This window comes from Rhinopithecus roxellana, chromosome 12 (assembly GCF_007565055.1).
Source record: "Rhinopithecus roxellana isolate Shanxi Qingling chromosome 12, ASM756505v1, whole genome shotgun sequence".
Classification (NCBI taxonomy): domain Eukaryota; kingdom Metazoa; phylum Chordata; class Mammalia; order Primates; family Cercopithecidae; genus Rhinopithecus; species Rhinopithecus roxellana.
The window spans coordinates 41,853,430-41,868,392 of record NC_044560.1 but is presented as its reverse complement, the minus strand read 5'-3'; the positions used below and the strand labels follow the sequence as shown (position 1 = coordinate 41,868,392).

Sequence of the window (14,963 nt, the reverse complement as noted above, 5' to 3'; positions counted from 1 at the left end):
CCCTGTAAAAAATATCACATATATATTTTTCAATATTATGGAAAGCAATTGTGGAGGCTTTGATATTTGTTAAGTAAATTTTGTTTAGTAGTTTGTAAGTTTTTCATTCTGTATGACTTTATAAAAGGAAAACTCTCCAAATGATTGAATTTAATGTTGACATTTATAACTGATAAGCTTATTGTGTGAAGAAACAGATTTGGCTTCTTCATAACTATATACAACTTAATTTCTGAAATGAATTTAAAGATAATATATTGAGATTAGATTTTAATTATAAAATATATAGCATATAATTAATTATACAGCTAAAGAATTTTAAGTTATTATAAAAGAACTGAGCTCTTAGGAAAATATGTCAAAATGTTATGTAGAATTAGCTGGTTGCAATGATGTTTTCCTTTGTTGTCCCAGCTTGGGAGGCTGAGGTAGGCGGAATCACTTCAGCCCAGGAGTTTGAGACCAGGCTGGGCAACATAGTGAGACCCCATGTCTTAAAAAAAAAATTTTTTTTTTTTTTTGAGACGTAGTCTCTCTCTGTCGCCCAGGCTGGAGTGCAGTGGCGCAATCTCGCCTCACTGCAAGCTCCGCCTCCCGGGTTCACGCCATTCTCCTGCCTCAGCCTCCCGAGTAGCTGGGACTACAGGCACCCACCACTGTGCCCAGCTAATTTTTTGTATTTTTAGTAGAGACAGGGTTTCACCGTGTTAGCCAGGATGGTCTCAATCTCCTGACCTCGTGATCCACCCGCCTCGGCCTCCCAGAGTGCTGGGATTACAGGCGTGAGCCACCGTGCCCGGCCCAAAAAATTTTTTTATGTAGAACTGGTTAAAACAAATCATTTATATAAAAGAAATAATGTTATTTTTGTTGAGAGACAAGATTAGCCCAGTGTGCGGTATGTGTTAATTTGAGCAAATGATGGGACTCAAGACAGAAAACAAGAATCACAAAAGTTAATTTGTGTTAAATTTATGTTAACCATTTGGGCAAGGGTTTTTTCATCGTGTTTTTAATCTGATTCTTACAGTAAGTAGAAATTAAGATGAAAAAAGCTAGAAACCGTGGGAGTCCTTTTAAATTGCTGTCCCACTGCATATTCAAGTTTATGTATCTTCAACATACGTTGTTTTTTTAATCTGGAGTGTTCAGTAGAGTATTTGATTAAGCATTCACTGCTTTTTTTTTAAATGCAAGAACAAAAGCTAAGAGGTAGAACACCTTCATTGCTGGAGGGTATTAATTACCCCATACCTTACTCAGAAAGGGTATTAATTAACCACACCTTTCTCAGAAAAAAATTATGTAATAAAGCAGGCCAGAGTAAATGCAGATTGTTTTCTTTCAGTGTGATTTTATTGTAAATAATTGTCAAGGTTCAGAGATTCTTTTTTTTTTTTTGTTTTAAGATTTACGAAATTGAGTTTTTATAGAAACTTAAGGTAGGGGAAACAGTTTTGAAGTCAAATCTGAATTTTAGTTATAGCTCTAGAACTTAGTAATTGTGTGCTTCTGAGAAAATCAAATTTTTGAGCTTCATCTTCTTACATGTAGTATAGGAATAACAATGTCAGCCTTATGGGGCTTGCTTGAAAGATTAAAGGAAAATTACATATATGATAACATTACATATAATGATCGTCAAAGCTGTTTCCCTTCCCTTCCCTTCCCTGTACTATACAACAAATTAACAGATGAAAAGAAATGTTCAGAACTGAACAGGAAAAAGGAAGTACCTATCTTTATACTAATCCAGATGTTCTCAACCCTGTTTTTATGTTAGAATCATTTGGGTAACTTAGAGGTGCTGACTACCAGGGACTTCATTCATAGATTCTAATTTAATTGTCCTGCAATTGATCCAGGCATTGATCGTTTAGAAACACCCCAGCCAGGGTTAGTAATGTGACAGTGTTCTTTGGTAGGCATAGGTGAGTTAAATTAAAAGAGGCACAAGATGTGACAATAAAGGACTCTTTTTATAGTAGAAGACATAAAGAGAATTCCATTGTAAGGGTAGAGAAAATTTGTTATAAGTTTGATTCTTTTTAGAAAATTGATCATGAGAAAGATTGGTTTTTCTTTTAGGTATAGCAATAGCTTTATTACATAAAGCACGTCTTTGAAGTTGTACTGGGTAAAATGAGATCCTCACATCAGTGGGGTAACAATAGCAGGAGAGAGACTTTCCAAATCCTAAGAGTTATCAAAACTTCTAGACCATGATTTTGTACCTTCCATGCCCAATTTTGAAAATGTCAGTGTGTTCTTAACTTTTAGCCATCAGACAAAAGAGGGTACTGTAATCTTGGTCTCCTTGCATTGTGAAATTTCACCAGTGGTAGTTTCCAGTTGCTTTTCAGAACAGCCAGTTCTGAATCTGAATCACCTAATCTGTGATTTGACTATATAGATTTGATTACTGGATTTCCTATTTAATTATATTTGTGGGAGGAGGTTACTTTTTCATTTTGTATTGTTTTAATGAAAGTCAAACCATAACCTACTTCATCTATTTTGTTTAGAGTTTCTTTCATTTGGCCCCTGCTGAGCTTTATACAAACCCTTTTTGTTATTTTTCTTAACTTGAAGCTCTGTTTTTCAGACTTCAGTGTATGTCAGAATCACCTAGAGAGCTTGTTAAAATACCAGTGACTGAGTCCTGTCCCCAGAGTTCCAGTAGATCTGTAGGTCTGGGGTGGGACCTTAGCATTTGCATTTCTAACAGTTTTCCATTAGCTGTGTGTGGTGGCATGTGCCTGTAGTCCTAGCTACTCAGAGACCGAGGTGAGAGAATTGCTTGAGCCTGGGAGGTCGAGGCTGCAGTGAGCCATGATCATTCCAGCCTAGGTGACAGAGCAAAACCTTGTCTCAAAAAAAAACAAAAATTTCATAGGTGACACTGATGCTATTAGCTGCTCATACAGGGATAATTTTTTTTTTTTTTTTTTTTTTTTTTTTGAGACAGAGTCTCGCTCTGTCGCCCAGGCTGGAGTGCAGTGGCCGGATCTCAGCTCACTGCAAGCTCCGCCTCCCGGGTTTAGGCCATTCTCCTGCCTCAGCCTCCTGAGTAGCTGGGACTACAGGCGCCCGCCACCTCACCTGGCTAGTTTTTTATATTTTTTTAGTAGAGACGGGGTTTCACTCTGTTAGCCAGGATGGTCTCGATCTCCTGACCTCGTGATCCGCCCATCTCGGCCTCCCAAAGAGCTGAGATTACAGGCTTGAGCCACCGCGCCCGGCCAGGGATCATATTTTAAGACCACTGTCTTAAGTGTAGATACTCTGAAAATATCTGAATTTGACTTTGTTTTTTACTTGTTTTGCAGTTATCTTACTAATGGAGTTATCAGAATTCACTTCTTTGTCTCTATATTTTGAAGTAAAGTTTGTATTTATTGTTTATGTTGCATTTCACCTCATTATTATTACTAATATTTTCATCCAGTCATTATTTGTCATTCATCTTCACAAAGGTACCTCTGAGGTAGTTAATTGTTTTTGTATTTTATGACAGAGAAACCAGGAACAGTTTACTAAGATGGTAAGGCTAGAAAATGGATATAAAATCTGTTACTAGATCTTACTAATGTTTTATGTTATTTTTAAAATAGGAGATTATGGTGGGCTCCATGTTTCAAGCAGAAATTCCAGTTGGCATTTGTAGATACAAAGAAAATGAAAAAGGTGGGTTATTAGTAAAGTTACATAGCTGAATTTATGCTTTCAGTGTAATGAACTGTTACTTCGTGTATAAAATGTGATAAGAACATGACAGCCTACTAAGTAACCCCATTGTAACCCCATTGGTTTGTGAAAGAGAACCCTTCATTATTTCTGTGAGAAGAATATATTTACTTAATTTTTTCAGTTTGGTCTATAGAAGCCTAGCCAGAAAAGGAAAAAGCAAATGCTTTTTTTCGTTTTAAAAGTGACTTACAATGTCTCAACAGTTTTTTTTTACCTTTTTCCCCGTATTTTCAGTACTCTAAACTTTAACCCTTTTCTAACCTTTATAATTCAGTTTTTAAACATCCATTTTATATCAATGAAAGGCATAAAAACAAACGAGAGTGAATAACTGACATGAAAAGCTTATTTGCTCCTAAAACTTTCAGTAAGCAAAATGGAATGCTTATTAAAATGGAATGCTTTGGGCCAGTTGCAGTGGCTCACGCCTGTAATCCCAGCACTTTGGTAGGCTGATGCAGGTAGATCATGAAGTCAGGAGTTCGAGACCAGCCTGACCAACATGGTGAAACTCCATCTTTACTAAAAATACAAAAATCAGCCCAGCGTCATGGCGCGCGCCTGTCATCCCAGCTACTCAGGAGGCTGAGGCAGTAGAATCACTTGAACCTGGGAGGCGGAGGTTGCAGTGAGCCAGTATCGCGCCACTGCACTCCAGCCTGGGTGACAGAGCAAGACTCTGTCTGAGAAAAAAAAAGCAAAAATGGAGTACTTTGATGTTTGTGTTTTAAAAATAATTTGGGAAAACAACTTCTATACTTAAATTTTGCATTTTTGGCCGGGCGCGGTGGCTCAAGCCTGTAATCCCAGCACTTTGGGAGGCCGAGACGGGCGGATCACGAGGTCAGGAGATCGAGACCATCCTGGCTAACATGGTGAAACCCCGTCTCTACTAAAAAATACAAAAAACTAGCCGGGCGAAGTGGCGGGCGCCTGTAGTCCCAGCTACTCGGGAGGCTGAGGCAGGAGAATGGCGGAAACCCGGGAGGCGGAGCTTGCAGTGAGCTGAGATCCGGCCACGGCCACTGCACTCCAGCCTGGGCGACAGAGCGAGACTCCGTCTCAAAAAAAAAAAAAAAAAAAAAAAAAAATTTGCATTTTTTTTTTTCATTTCATTTGAAAGTCCTGAAGTAAGTCATACTTACAATAACATAATACTTGAAGGGGTTTTTGTGTGTGTGTTATTGTTTTTTTTTTGTGAGACGGAGTCTTGCTGTTGTTGCCCAGACTGGAGTGCAATGGCATGATCTCGGCTCCCTGCAACCTCCACCTTCTGGGTTCAAGTGTTTCTCCTGCCTCAACCTCCTGAGTAGCTGGGATTACAGATGTCTGCCACCACGCCCAGCTAATTTTTTTGTGTTTTTTAGTAGAGATGGGGTTTCGCCGTGTTGGCCAGGCTGGTCTCAAACTCCTCATCTAGTGATATGCCTGCATCAGCCTCCCAAAGTGCTGGGATAGTCTCAATCTCCTGACCTCGTGATCTACCCGCCTTGGCCTCCCAAAGTGCTGGGATTACAGGCGTGAGCCACTGCGCCTGGCCGAAGATTTTTTTTAAAGAGTCTGTTTCAGATTATTCACTTCATGTGAGTTCCAGAAAGAATGCTGTGTATGTATCCCTTTTTTTTTTTTTTTTGAGACAGAGTTTAGCTCTTGTTGCCCAGACTGGAGTGCCATGGTGCGATCTTGGCTCACCGCAACCTTTGCCTCCTGGGTTCAAGCAGTTCTCCTGCCTCATCCTCCCAAGTAGCTAGGATTACAGGCATGCACCAGCACGCCCGGCTAATTTGGTATTTTTGGTACAGGCGGGGTTTCTCCATGTTGGTCAGGCTGGTCTTGAACTCCCGACCTCAGGTCATTTGCCCGCCTAGGCCTCCCAAAGTGCTGGGATTATAGGCATGGAGCCACCGTGCCTGGCCGTATGTGTGTGTTTAATGAGTTCATGTGCAGTGTGACATCACTCAGCACTAGAAATCTTTGTTTCTTTTATTTCAGTTTTCTTCACATTTCAACTTAACATACACGAAACCCTTTGGAGTTACATTAATAGAAGTTTTTTGTTGTTTATTTCTTTTTAGCATTCTCTCCAAAACCTTACTTTATATTCTAAGTATGCACCTATCTCAGGGCAAGCAGCAGGTCAGAGTCAGTCAAGGGAACATCACAGGCCAGTACAGTTTTTGTGATAGCAATATGTTTTAATACATCATTTAAATTTTTGATAGCTACCACTTATTTCTCAAGGTAATTTCTCAAGGCAACATATAGGAACACTGAAGCTAGCAGTATGGAGTGACTTTATTACATATGGAAATTCTGTATATATGATATGTTCTGTGAACACATAATTGTGTGCCAAAATAAATGATCTGTTGGCTTTTGTATTTATTTTTGTAATTGAAATGTCAGTTTTAATGCTTTACTTATATAGTGGTTAGCAGTGTTCTCCATTGAGGTTTTTCTTTCTGCAAATAAATGAAGAACTGAAAGTTAGACATTTGTTTCTTTTTATTAAATTTCTTTTTTTTTTTTTTTTTTTTGAGACGGAGTCTTGCTCTGCCGCCCAGGCTGGAGTGCAGTGGCCGGCTCTCAGCTCACTGCAAGCTCCGCCTCCCGGGTTCACGCCATTCTCCTGTCTCAGCCTCCCGAGTAGCTGGGACTACAGGCGCCCGCCTCGTCGCCCGGCTAGTTTTTTGTATTTTTTAGTAGAGACAGGGTTTCATCGTATTAGCCAGGATGGTCTCGATCTCCTGACCTCATGATCCGCCCGTCTCGGCCTCCCAAAGTGCTGGGATTACAGGCTTGAGCCACCGCGCCCGGCCTAAATTTCTTTTAAATTTTGACAATGAAAGATAATAGTACCTATTTTATGTTTATATTTTAGTATTTATATTATAAATTTATAGTTGAAAATAGTTTTATTGCAGTATACTTTTTATTTTAATGTTTGTATTATCATATATCAACAGTGAATGATCACATTCTCATTATTTATGCTTAGTTTTAATTTTTAATTTTTGTGGGTACATAGTAGGTGTATATAATTATGGAGTGCATGAGATGTCTTGATGCAGGCATGCAATGTGTAATAACCACATCATGGCAAATGGTGTATGCATCCTCTCAAGCATTTTTCTTTTGTGTTACAGACAATTCAGTTATACTCCTTTAGTTCTTTAAAAATGTATAATTAAGTTATTGATTATGGTCACCCTGTTGTGCTGTCAGCTACTAGGCGTTATTCTATTTTTTTGTACCCATTAATGATCCCTACCTCTCTCTCACCCCTTTCCCGCACCGACCTTCCCAGCCTCTAGTAGCCATCCTTCTGCTCTATCTCCATGGGTTCAATTGTTTCGATTTTTAGATCCCACACATAAGTAAGAACATGGGATGTTTGTCTTTTCCATGCCTGACTCTTTGCTTAACATAATGACCTTCAGTTCCATTCATGTTGTTGCAAATGACTGGATCTTACTCTTTTTTATGGCTGAATAGTACTCCATTGTGTATAAGTACCACATTTTCTTTATGCATTCATCTGTTGATGGACACTTTTTTTTGCCATCTGTATGTATTCTTTTGAGAAACGTCTATTCAGATCTTTTGCCCATTTTTAAATCAGATTATTAGACTTTTTTTCAATAGAGTTGTTGGAGCTCCTTATATATTCTATTTATTAGTGCCTTCTAAGATGGGTAGTTTGCATATATTTTCTCCCATTCTGTAGGTTGTTTCTTTGTTGACTGTTTCCTTTGCTGTGCAAAAGCTTGTTAATGTGATCCTATTTGTCTATTTTTACTTTGGTTGCCTGTGCTCGTGGGGTATTATTCAGGAAATCTTTGCCCTCAGTTCAGTGTCCTGCAGAGTTTCCTCTGTATTTTATTGTAGCAGTTTCATAGTTTGAGGTCTTAGATGTAAGTCTTCAATCTATTTTGGTTTTTGAATGTGACAAAAGATAGGGGTGTAGTTCCATTCTTCTGCAAAAGGATATCCAGTTTCCCAGCAACATTTATTGAAGAGACTGTCTTTTCCCAGTGTACATTCTTGGCATCTTTGTCAAAAATGAGTTCACTGTAGGTATATGATTTGTTGCTGGGTTCTGTGTTCTCTTCTGTATGTCTTATTTTTATGCCAGTACATGCCGTTTTAGTTACTGTAGCTCCGTAGTATCATTCGAAGTCAGGTAATGTGATTCCTCCAGTTTTATTCTTTCTGCTTAGGATAGCTTTGGCTATTCTGGGCCTTTTATGGTTCCATATAAATTTTAGGAACTTTTTTTTCTGTTTCTGGGAAGAATGTCATTGATATTTTGATAAGGATTGCATTGAATCTGTAGATTGCTTTTGGTAGTATGGACATTTTAACAACACTGATTCTTTGAATCCATGAACGTGGAATATCATTCCTTTTTTTTTTTTTTTTGGTGTCCTCTTTAATTTCTTTTGTCAATATTTTATAGTTGTCATTATAGAGATCTTTCGCTTGTTTGGTTAATTTCTAGGTATTTGATTTTATTTGTGGCTGTTTAAAATGGGATTAGTCTTTTGATTTCCTTTTCAGAATGTTGACTTGGTGGCATATAGAAATATTACTGATTTTTATATGTTGATTTTTGTATCCTGCAGCTTTACTGAATTTGTCAGTTCTAATAGTTTTTTGTGGAGTGTTTAAGTTTTTCCAAATATAAGATCTTATCATCAGTAAACAGGGATAATTTGACTTCTTCCTTTTTAATTTGGATTGCCTTTATATCTTTCTCTTGTCTAATTGTTCTGATTTTTTCATGGTTTAAATTCTAACTTAATATTTTCCATTTTAATATGATTTTAGAAAGTATATATATGTAATTTTTTTCAGGAATGAGTGATTTATGAAGCTTTCTCATTTCAAGAATTTAAGTATATTAGTTTGTGTAAGGAGGATAGACTAAACTTAGCCGAATGAGATTGCTTTGGAGGGATTGCTGTGGTAAAGGGGCACTCCTCAGCTTTGTAGTTCTAGAAACTCAAACTTTTGCCAAGATACCCAGAATTTGTCTCTACTTAGAATACCCTATACCACAAACCAAATTTGTGAGACCATTAGGTAAACTATGCTGTTAGAAATAAAACTTGTCAAAGGGACAGTGCTGATGAGTGCATTCTTGTGGAAAACATTTCACAAGATATTTCTCATCAGTTTTGTGAGCACAGACTTTTTTTTTTTAAGTGCCACAAAACTAAGATATCCTGATATCTTTATTTTAGGAATTACTTAACGAATGGATCAGGATTCTCCTTTTCATTGATAATGGAAACTTCCTTACCTAGTATCTTGGAGAGACACTGACAAATTTTTTCTCTCTGCCATCTGATTTTTTTTATTATTCTCCATGCAGATTATATATTCTTCATTGGTTAGCACTCCTAATTCAAACAGTTAAATAAACATGATTTGTTAGTTATAACAACATTCCAGGCATGCTCCTTTGGACTTGTGTCTGTTTTGGTTACAAAATCTCCTAAGCTACACTTAACTTTTTCCTAAATTGATGTAAGTTATCATTTATACTAACCACAGTGTATTTTAACCTTTTGTTTGCTCATCTTTGTAGCCTTACTAGTAAGTAGGTCGATCCTTGCCCCATAGGCACTTAGTAAACATTTGGTGCCTAAGTGAATAGGTGGCTGAATTATTTCCGAGTTAGGGTTTCCTTGTATGGCCTTGTCTACCCTACAGATCCCAAGAATATAAGAACTTTAGTCTGCAGAGAACAGAGGCTGAGCAGAGAAGAGAAATCAATAGCAGTATATCCAGATTCATTTTATCATAGTAGTTTTATTGTATTTATAATTTAGGGTATAACTAGGATTGTACCAGCAGATTAGAAAAGGAATGATGTTTATTAAGGAAAATTTTCTAAATATTTTCCTTTGAGCTGTACTTTAAACAAAAGTATTTTGGGAAACAAGGAAAGATAGAAGAAGGTTTTGAAGTGTGTGAGGGTGAGGGGACATGATAATTTGTGTGAAAATAATACGGCTGGGTGCGGTGGCTCACACCTGTAGTAATCCCAGCACTTTGGGAGGCCGAGGTGGGTGGGTGACGGGGTCGGATCGAGAACCGGATCATGGGGTCAGGAGATCGAGAACCATCCTGGCTAACATGTGAAACTCTGTCTCTACTAAAAAATCAAAAAATTAGCCGGGTGTGGTGGCACATGCCTGTAGTCCCAGCTACTCTGGGAGGTGGAGGTTGCAGTGAGCCGAGATCGAACCACTGCTCTCCAGCCTGGGCAACAGAGCGAGACTTTATCTAAAAAAAAAATTCATTGCCTGGTACATAGGATATGCTTAATTAGCTGTTAATTTCTTTTCATAATAAAAGAAACTTTGACACTGTTATTCTTGGCTCTTAAAGTCAAAATGTTTCTCAGGCTGGCTCCTTCCTGTTGGCATTTACACGTTTGCCTGATCTTTGAAAACAAACCAAAACAACATAAAAACTTTCTTCATCTCTACTCTCTAGCTACTCCCCTATCTCTATCATAACTAAACTTTTCAACAGTCTTATTTCTTCACTTTCCATTTTCAATCTTATCCAATGTGGCTTCTGCTTCCATCTCTCTACAGAAAGTTCTCACAGCATTCACCTTCTTGTTAGTAAAGCTGGCATAACCTTTTCAGTTCTCATCCTCATCACTCAACAGAATTTAACCAGTCTTTGAAGCTTTTCTTTGAAACACTCTCTTCCCTTAGCATCTATGAGGTTACATTCTTGGTATTTCTTCTATTTGTGACTTTCGAATTTTATCCATGTTTTCTTCTTATCATTTAGAATTCCACAGGATTTGATCTTAGGTCATCCTCCTTTCCTTACTTTTTGAGTTTTAATTAGATTTAGGCTTTAATCTTCTTATAATGGAAATTATGATGAAACTTTAAAATACCTTTTAAAAGGTAATGACTTTTGTTTTTGTGAAAGTGATTTATACACATTATACACTCAAGCATTACAGAAAATATAAAGTAAAATTTACCTCAAATACCACCACCAGGAATTAAGCAGTGTTAACATTTGGTGAGCATTCTTCTAGACATTTTTTCAAAAACAGTAGTTACAGTTACAATTATAGGATTTTAATATGTGCCAGAATGATTGTAATGTACTTTAAATCCTTAAAACTATGTGGTAGAGTTACTGTTACCTCCTTTCACAGATGAGACAGAAGGGAAGTAATTTGCCCAAGGTAATACACATAGTAAGTGGTAGAGCTGGTATTCAAATCAAGAGATGGTATTCAAACCAAGAGAGCTTGGAATTTGGTAAACTCAAGATAAAGTCAGACTGGATCTGCAGGGGGCATAAAGTGGTACCTCCTCTTTGTTTAAATTGTTTAATTCACTTAAACTATAGTTGTTGCCCAAGAAAGAAGTCAGGCAAGCAGTAGAACCACACTATACCTCAGTTCTCAACATTTGGCTCTGAGTTGTTTATTTAGTAATATGTTGTAACACAGACTCTGTCAGTTTTTAGAAATTTTTTTAACACTCTCTTTTACTAATTTAGTATATGAAAATGATGATCAGCTCCTGTGGGACCCTGAGTACTTACCAGAAGATAAAGTGATTATATTTCTTAAAGATGCGTCTAGAAGAACAGGTGATGAGAAGGGTGTAGAAGCAATTCCTGAAGGATCTCACATAAAAGACAATGAACAGGTATGTGAATAAGAAATAACGGTTAGAACTTTGCCATACACATTTATACATGTAAATGCTGTCACTTGCATTGTTGTTATTCTGTCAACATTATCAAAGGAATCTGAGGTTATAATCCCTGTAAGATACCCCTTGTTACCACACTGACTTCATTGGTGTGAAGCTCAAAACTGAAACAAAAACCTGATGTTTTATTTTGCCTGTATATACTTTTCATTAGGCTTTTTAAAATTCCTTTGGCTATCCCTAAGAATCTGTGGATATCAAGTTGGAATTCTCACCTCAGATAATGTTATGTACATGGTAAGACCAGAGCCTACCATGAACCTATCTTTTTCACCTTTTTAATCATTGTTTTTCTTTTCTGATTTGTTTAAAATTATAGGAATCTCAAGAAGCCACGAAGAAGGGATTTTCATTGATATAAAATGAATTATTTTTAGTTCCTAGGATACTATGGCCACCAAATTTTTACATATCCTACTTTGTACATATTTAAAGGTAGTTAATTTATCAGGATCGAATTCATATTTGTTTTTCTTTGGAGTTCTATTCAGTAAAGTTATTTGCCCTCAAAAAGAATGAGAACACTGGATTTTTGAAAAACCTTTACTCTTGTAGCATTTAACTGTTTATAGTCCTTGTCACATATTCAAGCCTTTTATTTTTCTAGGCTTTATATGAATTGGTTAAATGCAATTTTGATACAGAAGAAGCACTGAGAAGATTAAGATTTAATGTAAAAGCAGCTAGAGGTAAGTATAGTTTTTATTTATTTTCATGATTTGGCAGAAATTTTAAAATTAAGCTTTTCAGTTTACCTGGGTATAATAGCCTAAACTTAATAATACTGATTTTTCTGAGTTTGATAAATATTTACAAAATACCAAGTATTATACAAGTCATTATGGGGAGTGGGATTAAGATTGTCCCTTCCTTCTTTGTGGGAAAATACGATCATGTAAGTAAAAATGTAAAAATTTATACTGTCTTATGCATTCAAGGCATATTTATAAATATTTTCTTATTTGATCTTGATAATTGCTCTGTGAACTATGACAGATAATACCTTTACTTAAAGGTAAAAATTGATGAGCCTGAGATCTCTGAACTAAAGTAACTTGGCTAAAGCAAACATAATTCATCAGTAATGAAGCCATGACTAAAATTTGGATTTTTCTTTTTTATACTAAATGTGGCTCCTACCCCCCTTCACTAAGATTACTACTTATATATATATATTTAAGTAACAAATGAGAGATATTTATTTAACAAAAATTTGAGTGCCTTCTGAGTTCTGAGGATGTAACTATAAGCAAAATCCCTTCCCCTTGTGGTGCTTAGAGCTTAGGTAGGGAAACTGGAAAATAGCTGATGAATTCTTCAAGGAAAATTAGAGGGTGCTATTGAAACCTGTAGTAATGGGACTTAACCTAGCTGGGGGAGAGGGTAGTGCTTTGAGGGAAAGCATTCAGAATGAAGTGATATTTGTGTTGGGATGGGAAAGAATTATCTCAGTGAAAGGGGATGAAGTGGAGGCAAGAAATAATTATAGGCAAAGGAGAGACACTATGTACAAAGTCTGAAGTAAGAAAGAACGTGGCAAATTTAAGGAATTGGAAGGTGGCGCTAAGATAGTTTGATCATGAAGCATTAAGAAGACAGTGGCCCAAGTTGAAGCTTGAGAGGTAGGGACCAAATCATTCAAAATCTTATTAAATAAGGAATTGTTGTCACTTTATCTTTTGCAACAATTAGTAATAGAGCTCAGGAGTAAAATGTTTCCCTCATTTTTACCAGAAAGTTAAGTTTTCATTTGTAGTTTTGTTTTATGCAATATTTGGGGGAATATTGTCTAACAGTTTGTTCCTCCCATCTTGTCAGAGGAATTATCTGTTTGGACAGAGGAAGAGTGTAGAAATTTTGAACAAGGGCTGAAGGCCTATGGAAAGGATTTTCATTTGATTCAGGCTAATAAAGTAAGTAATGATAATCTCTTTTTTGCAAAAAGAAATTTAGTTAACTCAAATGGTCATGTGTCTTAATTTGCTATATTGTCTAGTGTTAAAGGTTTCATCATTAATATGACAATATTTTGGTATTTAGTGAGTAATTACAGTAAAGCTGCCTATACTTCCTAACCTATAATTCCCTGTTGGTGACTGTTTTCAGTGTATCGTATTGCAGGTGTTTAAGAATTGCACTCATTTACAAGCATGTTAATCATCTTATAGTTGGGGTGTGTATGTGCAATGCAATTCTTTATAGCTATAGCTGTTTTCCACAGTCTGTGACTAAATATTTTATGGAGGGCCTTTGAAATAATTTGGAAACTTTAAAGCACTTTCAACATGACATTATTTGCAATTAAAATATTTATTACATTTGCTTAAATCCTGAGTGGTCTAAAATCAAATACTTAATATTTAACTTAGTTTTAGTCAACATTTAATTTAATTTTCTAGAAGCTTCTGTGTCAATAAATCAGCTTTATATTCTTATAATTTGAGGATTTTATTTAACATAATCATTTATCATTTCATGTTGATAATATCAGTCATGTAATTTATACTCCAAATAACTTTATAATTACTTACAGATTTGTTTTAGGGCTTAATTCTTATAACTGAAATTAGGTATGATTTTTAATAGTAACTATATAATTATATAGAATAGAAAAATGTGTTGTTTCCATGAGTAACACATTAGGACAACAGATTAGGACAGGCAGAATTAAAGTCTTGGAGATTAAATGTAGGAAATTCCTAGGCTTATGATTATCACATTATTTTTAGTTAGTAGAAATGACAAGGGTATTGGTTTATGTAATTCCTTAAAGATAACTTCTAAGTTTTGTGTCGTAGCTTGTCCAGGACCTTGTTGAAAGTACCTGGGCTTATATCTGAGGCTCTGAATAGTCTTCTACCACATCTCTCCTTTTTTTTTTTTTTTTTTTTTTTTTTTGAGACGGAGTCTTGCTCTGTCGCCCAGGCTATGCAGTGGTGCGATCTCGGCTCACTGCAAGCTCCGCCTCCAGGGTTCACGCCATTCTGCCTCAGCCTCCCGAGTAGCTGGGACTACAGGCACCCGCCACCTCGCCCGGCTAGTTTTTTTGTATTTTTTAGTAGAGACGGGGTTTCACCTTGTCTGCCAGGATGGTCTCGATCTCCTGACCTTGTGATCCGCCCGTCTCGGCCTCCCAAAGTGCTGGGATTACAGGCGTGAGCCACTGCGCCCGGCCTCACATCTCTCCTTTTATACATCTGGGTGTGACTGGATTGTATCCAGTTGATTTTTTTGACACATATTTAATATTTTTTGTTATTAATAAAAGTTATTTACAAACCCTGAGGGTTCATTTCTTAAATTTTGTCCTGCATTAACTAGTTTATTGTTGTTCTTTTTTTTTTTTTTTTTTTTTAAAGCAGGAACTGGGCAGTGAAGAGCCCCACTCCCAACTAGTTCTTTCTTAACTATTTTGTTGAATGTTGGCAGTTTACTGCAGATAACACT

General features: G+C 36.6%; 1 protein-coding gene across 13 annotated transcripts in view; it reads left to right on the top strand.

Moving 5' to 3' along the window:
• MIER1 (MIER1 transcriptional regulator) overlaps positions 1-14,963 on the top strand; it is a 66,208-nt gene that overhangs the window by 37,633 nt on the left and 13,612 nt on the right. For all 13 annotated transcript variants that reach the window (XM_030941858.1, XM_030941847.1, XM_030941859.1 and 10 more), the window contains 4 exons: positions 3,615-3,687; positions 11,299-11,450; positions 12,124-12,205; positions 13,335-13,429. In XM_030941858.1, the coding sequence (XP_030797718.1) occupies positions 3,615-3,687; positions 11,299-11,450; positions 12,124-12,205; positions 13,335-13,429 (402 nt within the window). The remainder of the gene's footprint in view (positions 1-3,614; positions 3,688-11,298; positions 11,451-12,123; positions 12,206-13,334; positions 13,430-14,963) is intronic.